The sequence below is a fragment of the Acanthopagrus latus genome, chromosome 4 (assembly GCF_904848185.1).
Source record: "Acanthopagrus latus isolate v.2019 chromosome 4, fAcaLat1.1, whole genome shotgun sequence".
Taxonomy (NCBI): domain Eukaryota; kingdom Metazoa; phylum Chordata; class Actinopteri; order Spariformes; family Sparidae; genus Acanthopagrus; species Acanthopagrus latus.
This window is the reverse complement of record NC_051042.1, coordinates 3138473-3155597: the sequence shown is the minus strand read 5'-3', so window position 1 is coordinate 3155597 and position 17125 is coordinate 3138473. Positions and strand designations below refer to the sequence as shown.

Below are 17125 nucleotides of genomic sequence, written 5' to 3'. Positions count from 1 at the left end.
CTTTTGTGGCAGCTTCAGGGTTGCTATGCAACCAGCATCACTGAACTGAAAGAGGAATTTAAAGCTCAGAGGAAGTTGATGCTGTGATTGAAATTGGACAAGCTTCTGTTTTGTCCAGTCTGAGCTGTACTCTTTCATTTATCAGTCAAGTGGTCAACATCATAATATGATAGCACAGTGCACTCTTAAAAGAGGTATCCGCTTCATATCCCATCATTCCTAAGAGTTCAGTTCATTGTATAATCAGTGCCAAAACACACTGAAGCAGTTCTGGTGACTCGGGGTGTGTAAACAGTCTATTAAAACACTTAAAGCTGCTGTTTCCTTTACTTTGGCCTTAATCTGTATTTTATTCAGGATCCTTTGTTTCTGTTTGAAGTTCTGTTGTCACTGCTCTGCTGTAAGGTCAAACCATGTAGCCTTGTGTAATTTGTTTCCACACTGGCAATCATTTAACTTCCGAGCAGAACGTGTGTGTGTGTGTGTGTGTGTGTGTGTGTGTGTGTGTGTGTGTGTGTGTGTGTGTGTGTGTGTGTGTGTGTGGGTGTGTGTGGTGTGTGTGTGTGTGTGTGTGTGTGTGTGTGTGTGCCCTCTGTGACCAGCTAATCTTTCCTCGTCAGCGTGTTTGTTCTCTCTCAGCAGGCTGTGTTTGATATCTGAACACAGCTGTGAGAAAATGAAAAAGCCTGTGTGTGCTGTCTGTGCGTGCATCTGTGTGTGCGAATGTGGGACTTGATGAGTGAAAAAAGAAGCGTAACTGTTTGTAACGTGTGTGCATGCCTGAAACACTGTTGGCTGGTGGAGGTGCGTGTACACGGTGCCAGTTGGTATGTAAGCATGTCACTGTGTTTGTAGGAATGGTCACAGTGGGTACTTTGACTCACACTCACACACACTCACACACATACCACTCCCAGGCTTGGACAACAGAGCTCAGTGTTTCTCTGGGTCTCAGTAGCCTTGTCAGTAAGTTGCTCTGGGACAGTTGAGGCTTAGTTGTTTAGAAACTGAGCTCAGCCCCCTCACCCCAAAGCATTATGGGAGGGTCAACCTTGCTGGTAGTGTGGGACTCAATCATCCTCCTCTGTATTATGTCTTTGATTTCTTTTTACCTTCTGACTTGTATCTTTTTTTTGTTTTTGTCTCTTTTCTCTCAGAAAGTGCAGTGTGTGTGTGCTCCAGTTTAGTTTTCACCTCTTTTCCATTTTATTGCTCTGTTTTTGTGACAGTGTCTTACAGATTATTCATAGAGATTACATTTCAGAAGATAGACACATGGAGAGGCTATTGCTGAAGAAATGTAGATCTGAATTGAATCGTTGCAGGCTTGTATTTCATAAAAATCTCATTCAAACTGTAAATTATTGATAATGCTGAAATGCCAAACATTTGCTGGTTTGAACCACTCAAATGTGAGGGTATCTTTGTATTGCTGGTCTGAGAGAAAAACAGCCAAATAAAAAAAACAATATGAAGACCAGTGATAGACTGATTATCGGCCTGGCCGATATTTAGCATTTTTCCAATTATCAATACAGTGTGTGTCTGATAGTCAATGAAATAAATGATAATAAATAATAATAATAATAAAATGAGCTACTTCGGCTCCAATGGAGCGTCCTTCATATGTCTGTTGTCAGCAATCTGTGGTCTCCCACAATGTTTGGCCCACAACACTATCTGATTGATTATCATTATCCGATGAACTGCAAATAGTCATTTTTGAACTTAAGTTTTTGAATTAATTATACAATTGATGATTGTGGTTAGATTGATTAGTTATTTATTAGTTAGCTTTGGAATTGTAAGTGGATGGAGCAAGGCTAGCTGTTATCAGTGTTTTCAGCCTTCATAATAAGCCATGGCAGGCAGCTGCTGACTGAAGCTTTATATTTAATAGACACATGAGTTGTATTGATCCTCTTATCCATCTCCCTGAAAGAAAGTGAGTACACATTAAATACTGAGTATCAGCCATGTGTTCTTACTCATATGCTGTTTTACCTCAGGTGTTAACAGCCCCCTGGTCTCTCAATCATTAAGAAGACTGAATATCTACCTATGCCGAACTCGTCACTTCACAACAGGAGTAGTTGTTTTCATTCAAGTATTTCTCTGCATGACTGCAGTTTTAGTGGACCAAAAGATTGATCCTGTAAGAGCTACAGGATCTGGATGAAGAACACACAGCTTGACTAGCAGGATTTGACTAGTTGGCCCGTGGTGGAACAACATCTTTATATGCCGTGGCCTTAGATCAGGGACCTGTTTGTACTACGTCTGGAGATTCCTTTGTACAAGTCTAACACAGTCAAGTTTAAAGAGGCACGCTAATGCCTGTTGATCTGCACTAGGCTTAACCTGGGTTTACTGGGGTTAAGAGTTAAATGGTATGAATTAAGGAGGGAAGGAAACAAGTTACAGTAGGAAGAAAAGGAAGGATCAAACCATTGGAGGAGGACAGACCACATACATTTTAAAGGAGGTGTCGTCTATACTCCATAACACTTTAGTTCAAAAATCAGTCGAGCTTTTAAAGAAATCCATGTTTCAACCAACTTTAGTAACGAGTGTCTCTGTGGAGGAGCTTGGTCTTGCCGATAGATTAGTCATCTGTTTGACTTTACTCCATTTGTATGAGGGACACATTCAAAATCAAAGCTCATCATCTTTATCTGCATGTCGTTGATGGAGTTCATTAAAACACAATGAGCTTCTCTGAGTCTCTGTTAGCTTCACATTCAGAGCTGTCAGTCACATCTGCAGAGCTTCGGCCAAACTGTTGAAGCTTTTGTGTTGCCTGCAAAGAAGGGGGTGCCTGTGGCTTTTGTAGCTAAAACCATCTCTGTCTGTCTGTCTGTCTCTGTCTCTCTCTCTCTCTCTCTCTCTCTCTGTCTCTCTTGCTCTCTCTCTCTCTTGCTCTCTGTCTCTCTTGCTCTCTCTCTCTCTTGCTCTCTGTCTCTCTTGCTCTCTCTCTCTCTTGCTCTCTCTCTCTCTCTCTCTCTCTCTCTCTCTCTCTCTCTCTCTCTGTCTCTCTCTCTGTCTCTCTCTTGCTCTCTCTCTCTCTGTCTCTCTCTCTGTCTCTCTCTCTCTTGCTCGCTCTCTCTCTCTCTCTCTCTGTCTCTCTCTGTCTCTCTCTCTCTGTCTCTCTCTCTCTCTCTCTGTCTCTCTTGCTCTCTCTCTCTCTGTCTGTCTCTCTTGCTCTCTCTCTCTCTGTCTGTCTCTCTCTCTCTCTCTCTCTCTCTCTCTGTCTCTCTCTCTCTCTCTCTGTCTCTCTCTCTCTCTGTCTCTCTGTCTCTCTCTCTCTCTCTCTCTCTCTCTCTCTCTGTCTCTCTTGCTCTCTCTCTCTCTGTCTCTCTCTGTCTCTCTGTCTCTCTTGCTCTCTCTCTCTCTCTCTCTCTCTGTCTCTCTGTCTCTCTCTGTCTCTCTGTCTCTCTCTCTCTCTTGCTCTCTCTCTCTCTCTCTCTCGCACACACAGCTGTTGTGTAGACATTCGGACCACAGAGGAAGCAGAGCCCCAGCATAGTGTGTTTACAGCCAACCACAGGTCTCTGACAGGCTGTGTGTGTGCGTGTGTGTGTGAGAGAGTTGGTATCAGTGTGACTGAGTTCTGAAAGCTGAAAACAGACCAAAGTTAGGTCTTCCCAAACAGTTCCTCTAGGAGATGGAGCTGGAAGTCGATGAATAGTCCTCAGCCTGCTGTTCTAAAGAGTGTCTTATCGCCACCTCCCATCCTGTGCACTGAGCAACACTTCCTAACCGCCACGCTGGTCTGCATCATAATTTCTTTGTGGGTGACGATCACATGTTGCTGAGGCTGATTCAGTGTGTTCCTGTTCCTCTGTAGATCCACCGAGACAGAGACGCGTCGTTCCATCAACCCTGCAACACGCAATACTCAGGTAAGAGTGACTTTAATGCTAATCATCTCACCTTACTGCTACAAGTCTGTGTGCTTTATTTTGTCTTTTAATAAGATACATGTATATTGCTGTCAGCCACACTTATAGTTCACTTAAGTTGTACACTTAAGTTCTTCCATCATGTGTGGACGTGGGTTATGCATCAATGTTCATGCTGCAAGATGCTGTAATCTTAGCTCTATAAACCCTTTTTGTGATAGCAGATTCATATTTGGGCTGGAGACTTTTCAACAACCTGGTTGAAGTTTTACTGCCACATTTAACCAAAAATAATCAGACATCATTTACAATAGTTGGTCTAAAAAAATGCGTAGACTTTGACTAGTATGAGCCAAATACTGGTATTTTGGAGTGAATCCTTGGACAGTTTCAGATAGTGTGTTTGTGTCGATATTATATATCTATGGTTATTGTGCCCATTTCACACCAAAGAATTACATTTCAATATTTCACCTAACAATAGATTTGGGTTTTTGTCCTTATGGGAAATTTTTGAAATGGCAAATAAACCATCATTATCTGAATAACAGACATGCTGTAAACATGATGTGAGAGGTATTTGTGATCACACTGGTTGTTTCTCAGAGATTCCTATCTACAGTGTTTAAACAGGATGTGTTTAAGAGTACCACTATAAATATAAAGCAGAACAGCAACTGGACTACTGCAAACTTTATGTTGTATCAACGAGGCCTTACACTAAGACAGAAGACAGCTGGCTAAAACATTCTTGCAGCTTTGTCATAATAGTGTATGAGAAGATGAATTAAAGGTTGTGTGAAATTATTGACCATTAGTGAAGATGCAGAGCAGTGTGTTGATGAGCAGGACACAGGACTTTTGTGTCAGTAAGTTTGTATACAACAGCATGCACACAAAGATGGAGCATGGAAATGACGTGATCCATATTTCTGCCACAGGGTGGTAACAGTTGGTGGTGTTCCAGTTGACTCTTTTTGTATTCCACTTGACCCCACAGTGTTTTTGGAAGTGACCATGTACGTGTAACAGAGCTAATTAAAGTTGAAATGCTATCATGCATATTTGTAACAGGTGATGTTTGGGTTAGGGTTTTTGTCACCCTGAGACCAAACCTGCCAAGTGTCTCTAAAAAACTACATAAGCTTACTCATAATTGATAGCTGCTGTTTCAGTTGTTAATATATTTCAGCCAGTATGTGGGGAATCATTGTAAGCTAAATCTTAATCAGAAAAACATATAAACATAGTGATGATATAGAAACAAGATATAGAAAGAAGTTTTCCTTGGCCCCCATAAGACAGTCTGTCTGCTGAGAGACAAGTCTCAATTAAGAAGACCAACAGATCGATGAGCTGGATCAGACTGAGAACAGACTGCCTTTTATCTGTAGTGAAAAAAAAATGAGACATCAGTCTGTGATGACAGACAGAGAAAGAGAGAAAGGGGTTTTAATGGATGCGATGAAGAAATAAATAGGGAAATAAAGGCAACCCAGAGATGGAAAGAGAATGATTTAGAAAGAAAACAGGACTGGTGAAGGTTTCCTTTGTAGCAACTACGTCAAGTTGACGTCACTTTCTTTACGGTGGAAAACACATTTACATTTATGGCATTTTAGCAGATGCCATTGTCCAAAGCAGTTATAAAATAATTACTTTTAAAATGGGAAAGATGAAGAAGCATTTACAAAATTGGAGTCTGGTGGCTGTGGAGAGAGTAGCCCTTTTCACACAGAGACTATGCATTTTCTCTGCAGTGAAGGCTCGCCATTTCTCCGCCTTTGTTTGTTCACACTAAACGAAGCAGCTCTGGCGTAAAGCTGCACCAGTATGTCATCGTCTAAAAGAGGTGTGACGATACACATCATGACGTGACATCTGTGTGTTTTTTTCATCACGTTACCCCCCGGTGTACCTGCCGACTATTTAAAATCATATGGATGCTGTTATAATGTGTTGTGATTGAGATCCTGAGTCACGTTTTTTTTTTTGCTCTAAATGACATAATTACATAATCGCCATCAGTAAACAGCACTGTCACTCACGGAGAGGGAGGCTGTTTTCTGAGGGAAAGTTCACTGAAGTCTCGGTCGGGAGGGCTGACCGTTGTGGTGAAACTTTTTTTGCCGGATACAGAGGCTGTTTTTGGGCAGAAATGTGACAAAGAATCAGTAGGACAGACAGGATGACAGACACTTTTCCACCTATAACTGCAGATTTTCTTTCCTCATATAAGTTGCCCGAGACACTACCAGTTGTTTGGTCCTGTCACGTTGCTTTGGCGTCCTTTGTCTATGACGAGTGAAGGATCTGTTTAGCTTGCAGACTGTGAGCACCATCAGACTGACACACCCCTGATCCACGCCTCCAGCTTTTCCATTCACACAGACACCAGCTCGCCTCTGCTGCAGTTCTGATACTACCTCTGGAGGTGCATTAGAGCCACAGCAAAACGCCCCCCCCCTCTCCGCACCTTAAACTTTCACACAGACGATGATGCAGAGAATCAGCACATGATTCCAACACTGAAAGGACAGTGCGAATGGAGCTTTTGAGATATAGCATAAGAAGAGGGGCCTTCTTTTAGATGCTGCCCCCATCCATAGCAGTGCATTTATTACTTATATTAGCTGCTCTGTTAGACTGTAGTCTGTAGGTGTGTTTTGTTTTTGCTTCGGGGGAAACCCCTTCACCTTCACCAGCAGAAATAAAACCACACATAGAATATTTCCTCTCAGTCTGGAGAAGCTTCAGTGTTTATATACTGACAAACATAGCTTCTACTGTACATTTACTGTTACTGCTAGTATTGGCCTTCTTTTTTTTTCTCTGCTGTTGCCCAGTTCACACTGTCGCACTCTCACCACTCACTGTCCGCTTACACCTCATGTACTGCCACCTGTCTTGACGGAGTCATGCTACTCTTGTAAAATTTAGCTGCCTGCTCCAGTACTTACTACTGTTAGCTCTGTTTTTGTTGCCTATCTTTTTGTAGAGCATGCAATGTCAAATTACTTTTCCCTGACTCACCCCATCTGTTGCCTCTAGTCTAGTGTGTCTGTCTCAATCAGTGACTCATCTTAAGCTCTCAGCCCCACCTCTGCTGCTGCATCATGATGTTTGCTGTTTATTCAAAATGTATTGATATTGAACCAATTCAATATTGAATATTGCACCAAATTTGTCACTGCACTTACTTTGGTCCTCAGCAACAAGACTATCAAGTCTGAAAAGTTGTATGAACGGTTCTTGAGATATGCGAACTGTATACTGACAGACGGATAGACAGATGTTCACAGATTCCTGACTTTATAGTTAGATGTCTCAACAGCTATATGGAAAAGTTGACATGACATTCGGTTGACATGTTAATTTCCCAATTAGGATACATCATAATATCTGAAGTGATCCCTTAAAATTTAATCTAACACCACGATCAGGTAGAAATGTCTGTTTATTCAATATTTTGGTTTGTGACCAGTTACCTGCAAAATGATCAAAATCTCATTAGCTATAGTCACACTTGCGATGTATTGTTATGGTTATCAGAGTAACATAATACCTGCTTTGCATCTGCATGTTAGCATTGTCATTTTGAGCATGTTAGAATGCTGACATTAGCATTTATCTCACAGCACTGCTGTGAAATAGTACAGCCCCACATAGCTGCTGGCGTGGCTGTAGATTTTTAGTTTTATAATCGCATAAAAAAGCATGTCAGTCGACAAGGGGTAGACCTTCGTTTGTCAGTGCCAAAGGTCTGTATTAATTGGCTTATTCAGGAAAATTGACCTGCAAAATCAGTCCAGTCACTGTCATGACTGAGGGGTTAACATACTACCAAGTGTTTTAATCACATTGTAAAGAGTTCACTCTCTCATGTTAATGTACATGTTTATATAAAAATTAAATCATGCTACATATAAAACTAAGTGATATGTTATACAAAGTCTGGATTCGAAGCTAAAAGGGGATGAGCACTTCATTTACAAGTATGGGGGAAACCCTCAGTTTGGTGACTGAATATTAACAGTACATTTTATTTGACAATCTCACTTAAAACAAGCTTCCTCAAACGATCACAGACCATGCTGCACACTGTCTTTGGTGCATGATGGACCTGGATCTGCATCCCATAATGCAGCTGGATAATGTGTTTTTGAATGGCCACAGTTTGGTGGCTTGCCTGGCTGCCTGTGGTTTGGTAGCCTATGTTGAGCAGCATGAGGCTGCTGTAAAGTGTTGTTTGTAATGTTGCATGATATTACATTTATCGTGGGGGAAGCTGCGTCCTGCTCAGCTCAACTCGATTCAGTAACCCTTATTTATATAGGAGGAAGATGCTGGGTGTGCCTTGGATTTGAAGCAAAAATAATACAGTGAGAAGAAAAAAAAGAAAGATATGGTAGATTAGGTTTAAATTACAGTTTGGTTAAGTAGTGTACTCCATAAAATGTGTGCAAGGAAGTTATATTTCAGTGCAAGATGAGAGGCTATATGTCGGCAGCCTCTTGACAAAATCCTGTCTAGGGATGGGCATTGCAAATTATCTTAGGCTATAAATGCTGTGGTGTGTGGCCTCAGTTTATGCAAAATACTTGTCCCTGGACTAACAAACTTCAATGAATAAAATAAATATAACGTGTGAGCTGTGAGTTAAAATTGTTTGAACATTTTTGATACAGGTTTAATTTGTCCAGATATACATACATATAAAACCTGATTATGAGCTGATTGTGTTACCTAGCTACAACACAGCACATTTTGTATTGTTCAGAAGTGCGTCCGGTGTGGTCACCCACCGGTGGTTTTTCAGCTTCAGAGATATACTAACTGGTTTTTGTACACAAATATCTTCTATCTACAAAAAGTCAGCCCAGTTGTATAAATCTAACAAGTCATGTCCTTAGAAAATACACGACAAGAAAATATAAGGGTATGAGGAAAAATAAATAGGGTTTTATCTGTAAGTGCTGATAAAATCTACAGTTTGGGAAAACACTTAAGGTAGCTTCAGGTGCAACTTATCTCGACTAACAGTATGAAAATGTGCAGGGAAGAGTGTTTTGAGACGGGGAGGCCCAGTGGTTACTTTATCTTGTCAGTAATTTCTGACTGAATGATTTGATTGGATTGTATCTACATTGCAATATGTTTTTCTCCAGGATTCATGTAGCTACACATTTTTCTTTGCCAGCCTGGCTTCCTTTCTCTTTGATTTTTGCCATATAACAAGTGCATCTTAACTGTTTTGAAAAACAGACAGTAACTTTTTGCATTTCAAGCAGTATTTGATTACCCTTTGTTGGTACTGCATCAGCTTGGCAACTGAAAAGTGCCTTGGCGTTTTGGCTTGACAGTAGAATACATCTATCCTCCAGCTACTCTCTGGGTGATGCAGCTTGTTTTCTTACCATTGCAACAGTTATATTCTTTTTCAAGCTTTTCTGTGTTAGCCTCTCTATACGAAAGTCAAATGAATGATTTAACTTGTTATATAGTCGAAGTAATGTCTACAGGTGTGTGCACTGATGCACATTCAAGCAACAACCTCAACCACCCACTGACTCATCAGAGGGCTTTACACCTGTTTCTACTCACGTGTGTGTGTGTTTGTGTGTGTGTGTGTGTGTGTGTGTCTGTGTCTGTGTGTGTGCCTGTGTGCCTGTGTGGGTGTGCGTTTGTGTGTGCATGTGTGAGTGTGTGTGGTGGTCTGTTTGAGAGAGAAGGAGGCGGACAGCTGTCAAAGCTCACAGTCCCCTGCAAGTTTTGGTGGACAGGTGTGAGGGGGTGGAGTCCAAAAAAAAAACCTCCCAGCATCCACTTCTGTCACCACCACTTACCACTCCCCCGAAACGCACACATACTCACACACATTTCACATTTACATCTTGGGATTCTCAATTCATGCTGGTGTCTCAACATCTGACATGAAGAAAAAAAGGCGAAAAATGTTTTTGCATCAGCTTCCAAAGCCACCTTGGTCGAGGTTAAGCTCTGCTGCAGCAGTGGGGGTCAAAGGTCAGTGTAGTTTTCATGCATGGAGTGTTATCTTGTCTACCATCTTGTAAAGGAAGGCTTTTGATGATGTGTTGTGGTGACAGTCTATACAGAAATACAGAAATAATCTTGTGCATGACATTTTGTGGCCTCCCTCTGCTCCTGTTGGCTTTATGGAGACATTAATTTAATTTAAAAGTAAGATTTAAACTTCTGACACCTCTGATGAAGTTACTCACATTCAGTTATGTATCACTTGTAAATTTTTGACACTTAATGGCGCTAGTTCTCAGGATCTGTGAAACACTAGAAAAGCAAGTATTCATTTTAATCAAATAATTTCTGATTAGTTAATCTGCTCAGGGTCAGAATATGTTAATTAGTAAAACTGAATGGCTCAATATCGGATAATTACAAATAAAATGGAAATTTACAGCACTGGCTACAAAAGATCAATACTTGAGATCTGCTGATTTAGATTTTGTTAAAGGGACAGTTCAGCCCCAGATCAAATCAAATGTCTGCCTTCTCTTGAACATAATGGAAATTCCTTAAAAAGGTCAACGGCAATGTCTCTTTCAAGATATCGGGATGATAAATAGCACCACGGTTAAGAGGAAAAATATGTATTTTTGATATGGGGTGAATTTTCCATTTAACATGTTACATTTGTGAATGCTTCAGAAATTTATGAGGGGATATTGTGATCCTGTAGATATTTCTCCTTCCTGACATCACAGGGCTAAGCAGTCTTTCAGTCAGGACTAAGTAAGTCAGCCTGTGGAGGACCCAGCTGGATCAGCCCACCTATGTTTTCATGCTGTTGCAGACATGTGTTTGTGAGTGGTCAGTCGAAAAGCAGTCAATCAGATCCAGGAAGTCCGTGTGACTGTGTCCCCCATAAGCCAGTCTGTAATGGCAGTATAACACATTCATGCTAGAATGAAGGGCTCTGTCACCAACCACTCCCTCTGTAACCCTTTGTCCCATGTCTCGACCCCCCTCACGGCCCCCTTCGTCAGAGCAGCTGACTCATTCCTGGAGTGCCCACTTGCTATAGTCAGACATCAGCTGCATTTGGTGTCTGTCATCGGTGCAATCCTTTATTCTGTAACATCGTTAATTATTCATTGTAGAGATTTTCATAGAGAATCCAGGTCTTTCTGGGATGATCACATGCACACACACATACACGCACACAAAGAACTTCCTCTTGCTCATATGAGCAGAGGGAAAATGTTCCTGAGGGATAAAGAATAACTTCCGCTTTTGTGGGCAGAAATAGACATCAGAAATGATGCAAAATAACAAACCCAGTAGATGATCTCATCCAGTTGTTTTTGGCATTTGGCTAAAGTAAGTCGACTGTTTCACATCTGTGCTGTAGTTGGTTACAGTCTTCCTCTTTTAGTATGGCATGGGATATTATCTGTACATGTCCTTACATGTACAAAATACTGCAGCGCCACAGTGCTGTTGCATAAGAAGTGTAGAGTGCAGACTTTCAGGTGGATTACTTGTTATTCAATGAGGGGGCCTGATAAAGCACCTGAAATAGTGTATTTAAACCCAAATAATGACTCATGGTGGGTTACTCTTTAATACCAGCTATGCTTGAAGGACACTGGTGCTCGATGAGAAGTACCGAAGTAAGATCTTAGGCATAGGGTTTCCTGTGAGGGCAATGCTTTAAAGCTGTTTTTGTGTCTTGAAGATATTTAATGTGATTCATTGTTGGCCATGATTCAGGTGTGGAAGTAATGAATTACTCAAGTGCGCATTAATGTGGCTCATGGTTACAGACACTGGGCTTAAAAGTGGCTGCACGATATCTTTTCCACAGATCAAACAACTGCTAACTGAAGTGAAAAATACTTCTGACTTCAAACCTCTTAATTCATGCTGCAGAAATAAATACTGGTGTTTGTAAGTGAACATCAGTGTCCAGTTGGCCTCGGGGTGACTAATGGTGATGCTGCTCTGTCATGAAAGCCACTTTGAAGCACATCAGTAGCATTTTCAGTTGTTTTTTTCTGAGTGCGGTTTAACTTCAGTTCAAAAGTAGTTGTCGGCCTTTCCAGTGTAGTGCAATGACAGTCACCCATTGATCCACCAGAATTTTCACACCTTCTCCGATTCCCAGAAGTGTTTTCGCTGATGTCTAACAGACCTGCTTATGTTTCAGAGAAGGAACTGAAAACATGTTATTTTGGAAACATGGTGCCTCTCACTTTAACAACCGAATACTTGTAAAAACATGGATAAAAAAGGATGTTGATGCTGTGCATTCTAACTTTTATCACATGTACCAGAATATTACCCTGTTTGAAATGTCTGGTTTATTTCAGTATTACTCTTTTTGTGTTTTTCAGGATCCTCACAGTCTTCAGCGTCTCCTAATTTGCCCAGCAGAACCAGCAGTGCCACCAGCTGTCCCTCCACAGTGCACAGAGACTCTGGCAGCGACATAGAAAGCCTCCTGAATGCTGACCCGGGCTATGACAACGTCTTCAGAAAGGTCAGACTCACTGCTGTCTCTTTGTCACACATCCCCCTTTTGGAAATCAGTGTTGAGGTGTTCATGAAAAACACTCTTGTAACTGTGAGGGTGGCAGAGTGGTGGTTCAAGTCCCTGTACCAGACACATCAATTATAAAGAAAATAATGAAAAGAAAAACACACAGCTCTTGTTTGTGACTGTGTCTGCATGAGTGTTAACCAGATTCTTACTGAAGCATATATCAAAAAAATCAAAGTAAAAATGATAGAAAATGTATTAACTTTGATCTAGCAATGAATTCAGGGATCAAAAACTTTCACAAAATCCTCTGCAAGCTGCAGCACAAAAATCTAGTTCATTCACTCCAAACTGCAAGAGTATACTGTGTGTTTGCCCCTGCAGCCTGTCCTATAGGGATTATACAGTATATATGAAGTAGCTGTTTTGTCAGCCTGTGCTTGGCTTTTTATTTATCAGCAGCCTGCGGCTGAGATGCCAAACATCTACTAAGCATCTTTTTTAAGCCGGCAGCTCTACACTGCTGCAGGGGAAGTGCAAGCAGTGGTCCCTGCTGTCACTCTGCTGATGTTGAAAGTCTGTTTGAAGCCAGGCGCCCTTTGGTTAAAGTTGAAATACTTTCTATCAGTTTCTGCTGCATTGAACAGCTGAAACATGGTTATGGCAATGTGAACCGAATGTCCTTTTTGTTGTAAACAACAATGGAGAAAGTCGGCGTGGAGAATATCAGCTGCCTTGGAGTAGACAGTACAATATTGAGGGTTGGGACGCTGTACATGGACGGGCCAAATGTGCCATGACGTGCGCTGGCTTTGATTCTACACAAAGACCACTGCAGCTAAATTCAGCTGCAGTAAGAGAGGGATTAATGTCTTCACTGCTCTCTGAAGGGAAATTGTCTTTTTTGTGCAAAGAATCGGGTACTGTACATTTTCTAAAAGCTGTAGAATAATGGAGAGAGAAAGTGTTTCATAACTCTGAGGTCAAAGCATTCACTTCAACAAAGGAAAGGTAAAATGCAAGAAATAAACACGGAGATTGTGGAGATAAGACTTTATAGTAGTGAATTGATCTGCCCATGCAGGAGGATGATTGAACTTGACAAAAAATCTTTCTGATTAAGTTGGTTCAGAATAGAAATAAGTAGCTCTGGTAAGTGTTCAGAGGATTGAAATTATTGTAAAATGTTGGTTTTGGATCAGTTTAACTGAGAGCAGACTTGGTGCACATTAATGAGTGAAATAAATGGACTATTGGCAAATAATTCTTTGTTAACTTGTTTCCATTCAAAATTCCTCGCACACTGAAAAATGAAATCTTGTTTAGCAGTTAATGTAATTCCTGAGGCGCAAAGACATAAACTTTTGATGAAGAATTTAAGACTAGTTTTTAAATCTTGTCAAGCACAGCACTATATGCAGTATTGAAGGTTAGAACGTGCCAGATCCATGTGCCCTCGAACAAGGCATTGTAACTTTAGGTGCTCAGTGATTGAATAAGGTAAGTTTAAAAGCAAACATTATAAAATAAAGTTTAAGATTAAGCTGAATCTTTCAAGCTCTAATACGTGTGTGTCACAAACATACGCTACAGTCACGTGCACTCTAAGCATATAGACGCACAAGCCCACGCAGCCTCTCACTCCCAGAGGAAGTCATGCCTGCAGCATAAAGCAGATCTTTCATTCACAGGCCTCCAACAGGAGCAGCTCTATGCTCGGCTCTCACACTGCAGCTGGCAGCACAATAGGTCCAGTTAAATCTCACACCTCCAAATTAGCTCTAAATGGACTCTCCCATACCTGTGTGTGTGTGTGTGTGTGTGTGTGTGTGTGTGTGTGTGTGTGTGTGTGTGTGTGTGTGTGTGTGTGTGTGTGTGTGTGTGTGTGTGTGTGTGTGTGTGTGTGTGTGTGTGTGTGTGGTGTGCATGCCTAGGAGCTCTTTCTCACCAGACCCAGTCCAAAGACTATTTACTATTTCATTGCTTGTATTACAGAGCTGTCAGATAGGTTAGACTGGTCAAGAACAATACAAGGAGTCCCTATAACATGTTCTCGTTTTTCATACACTATTTATTTATTTATTTATTGTGCCTTACTTTTTAGGACAATCTTGTAACAGTGATGAATGAACCTTGAAAAGACTGGTTGTAACAGAAACATTTTCCTGGGAAAGGTTTATTTTCACAAGGTTGCCATCATTTATTGGTGTTTGTTTTAATGTCAGCGTTGCTATAAAGTGGCTCTGGCTCATTATCCTTAAGCCTTGCCATTTGGTCCTCATTATATCCCATTCCTGTGGGTTAAACAGCTCTCCGGCATTCTCCTAATTTATCGCATGCTTCAGTGCAGAAATGCTGATGGATATTCAACGTGATAGGCTAGGTAATTAACAATAATCTGAAGGACATCTGTTCTGCTCTGTTTTATTCTGTTCTATTCCATTATATTCTCCATCTATGCAGCTGCTAAAATGGTGACGTGGGCTTATGGATTTTAAGTATTCCCTTGTTACTGCAGCTGGATAGTCCTACTTCCTGTGAGGCTCTGTGAGTAGTGCAAGGCACTGACTCTGGAGTCCACTTTCCACTAGAGCGCCCCTTGATTTAATATGGGATGAGAGTAAAAAGGGCTATTTTTACACATGCCTAGTCTCTCAAAAAAGAAATCAGTCAACATTTCATTAGTTTAGCTCATTATTGAGTTAATGAAGCTGTTCTTGTGGCCCATGATAAACTAACCTTTAGCCGCTGTCTTTTACTTTGACAGATCCTATAGGTACATGTTGCTTGGCAGTAAGGCTTTCAAATAATAATGACAATATATATTTTTTGGATGTCTTCAGAATGATGAACCAGTGATCGGAGGAGACAGCACCAGCGAGGTTTCCGTCTCCTGCTCCTCCACAGACGACACTGCCAGTGTTGGTCCGGCTAGCTCCAGTCCTGAGGGGAGCCAGGGCCCTGAATGTAGCTGGAGCCCAGAGGAAGGTGTCCAGACTGGGGCTACTGTCACTACAGAAACGGACGGTGGTGGTGGTGGAGGAGGAGGAGGAGCAGTGGGGGAAGCTGAAGAAGAGGCCAAAGACAGAGTGACAGAGGTGCCACGGCGCTCCTGTCTCCTCCGAAACAGTATCCGCTCCCTGTCTCCTCTTCGGCGCCACAGCTGGGGTCCTGGGAAGAACAACGGAGGAGACGCAGAGATGAACCAGAGGAGGTGAACTTCCAATGACATTGTGGATTGAGTTGATTATGAGATAGGAATATCACTTATTTGTCCTTTGCTTTTTTTGTGTTAGTCGTTGGATGTCAGTAGAGCTGATTTTTGCAGACGTCAGTATTATTAGAGCTTGTTGATGTCACTCCCTCTGTGCCATGTTGAGTGTTTCCTCCTCCTGCTGCGAGCAGCTGTGTTGCCATTTGTCTGGTGTTGGTAGGGAGCTCGTTCCCAGCATTGTATACACACACACACACACACACACACACACACACACACACACACACACACTTAGAGACACACTGCTCAGCTTCAACAGATGTACACACAGTTTCACACACATTGACAGTCACATTACAGTGGTCAACAGTTTACTTAAACAGTATGTCCTACTTCCCAGTCAGTTGTATAGAGAGGACAAAACGGACATGACCTTGACATCTCTGTTTTTTGTCTGAGCTATAACAGCGGCCTATCACAGACTGACTGTCACTTAAAGGCCTGTGTCGCAGTGTTGAACTGAAAACACAAAATTAGCTGCTTTTTGCTTTTTATCAGTTGCCATCACCATGAGCTCTCATCTGTAGTCTTTCTTTACAGTGTATCTAATGATGGAAAATTAAAAAATTCACTGGAGATGCATTTTTTTTATAGATAAACATGAGGCACCTGGAGCACTGAGGATGCATGGCAAAGTGATTAAGACAGAACATTAAGAGACCAGTCATGCTTGCTGCTAAACATGCAGGTTATGTGAAATATAAGGACTGTGAAATATTTGTGACTGTAGAAGTATCTTATTCATGTGGAGCGGCAGTAAAATAAGGTCATTAAGAGTTCATTAGCGAGACAAACGCATGCCATCACCACCTCCTGCCTTATTTGCCCCCTTTAACTGTTTAGTCAAATTTCAAATGAATACTTTGATATTTTGGGAAGTATGATTTTCTCTTTTTATCAGTTGCCATCACCATGAGCTATCATCTGTAGTCCTGACTAGTATTAAATGAGATGATGGCTTCAATACGCTTTAAGCTACAGCCTTAGCTTAGCATAAAGGTTGGAAACAGGGGAAACCACTAAAACATGTTTTTTATGTGGTTGATTAAATCTACTAAATGGGGAAACTAAAAATTTGAGGATCTTTTGGAAGTTGTTCGTGGGAAAATGTTTTGGATCAGGTGTGGTAAATTCACTGTGAGTTGTTGGGCAACCAACAGAGAGTCCAGGACGTCACGTCACCTGGTCAAGACATACTTAGAAACCTTGGTCTCTGTTAAGCCACAAATTGTCATTTTTACGCTTTTTATGTTCTCTAATAAGTAACCTTTTGATTTGCTGACAGGTGGATTTTGTTGCCTCCAGACAGAAAAAGGCTAGCTGTTTTCACCCGTTTCCAGTCTTTGTGCCACGCTAATCTAACTGTCTCCTGGCTCCAGTGTCATGTAATGAACAGATATGAGAGAGGCATCAATATTCTCACCTATT

At 41.4% G+C, this 17125-nt stretch overlaps 1 protein-coding gene across 11 annotated transcripts in view; it reads left to right on the top strand.

The window, feature by feature from the left end:
• The window catches only part of LOC119017646 (A-kinase anchor protein 13), a 115009-nt gene that overhangs the window by 58504 nt on the left and 39380 nt on the right, over positions 1-17125 (top strand). For all 11 annotated transcript variants that reach the window (XM_037094472.1, XM_037094478.1, XM_037094471.1 and 8 more), the window contains 3 exons: positions 3848-3902; positions 12278-12423; positions 15267-15637. In XM_037094472.1, coding sequence (XP_036950367.1) covers positions 3848-3902; positions 12278-12423; positions 15267-15637 — 572 coding nt within the window. The remainder of the gene's footprint in view (positions 1-3847; positions 3903-12277; positions 12424-15266; positions 15638-17125) is intronic.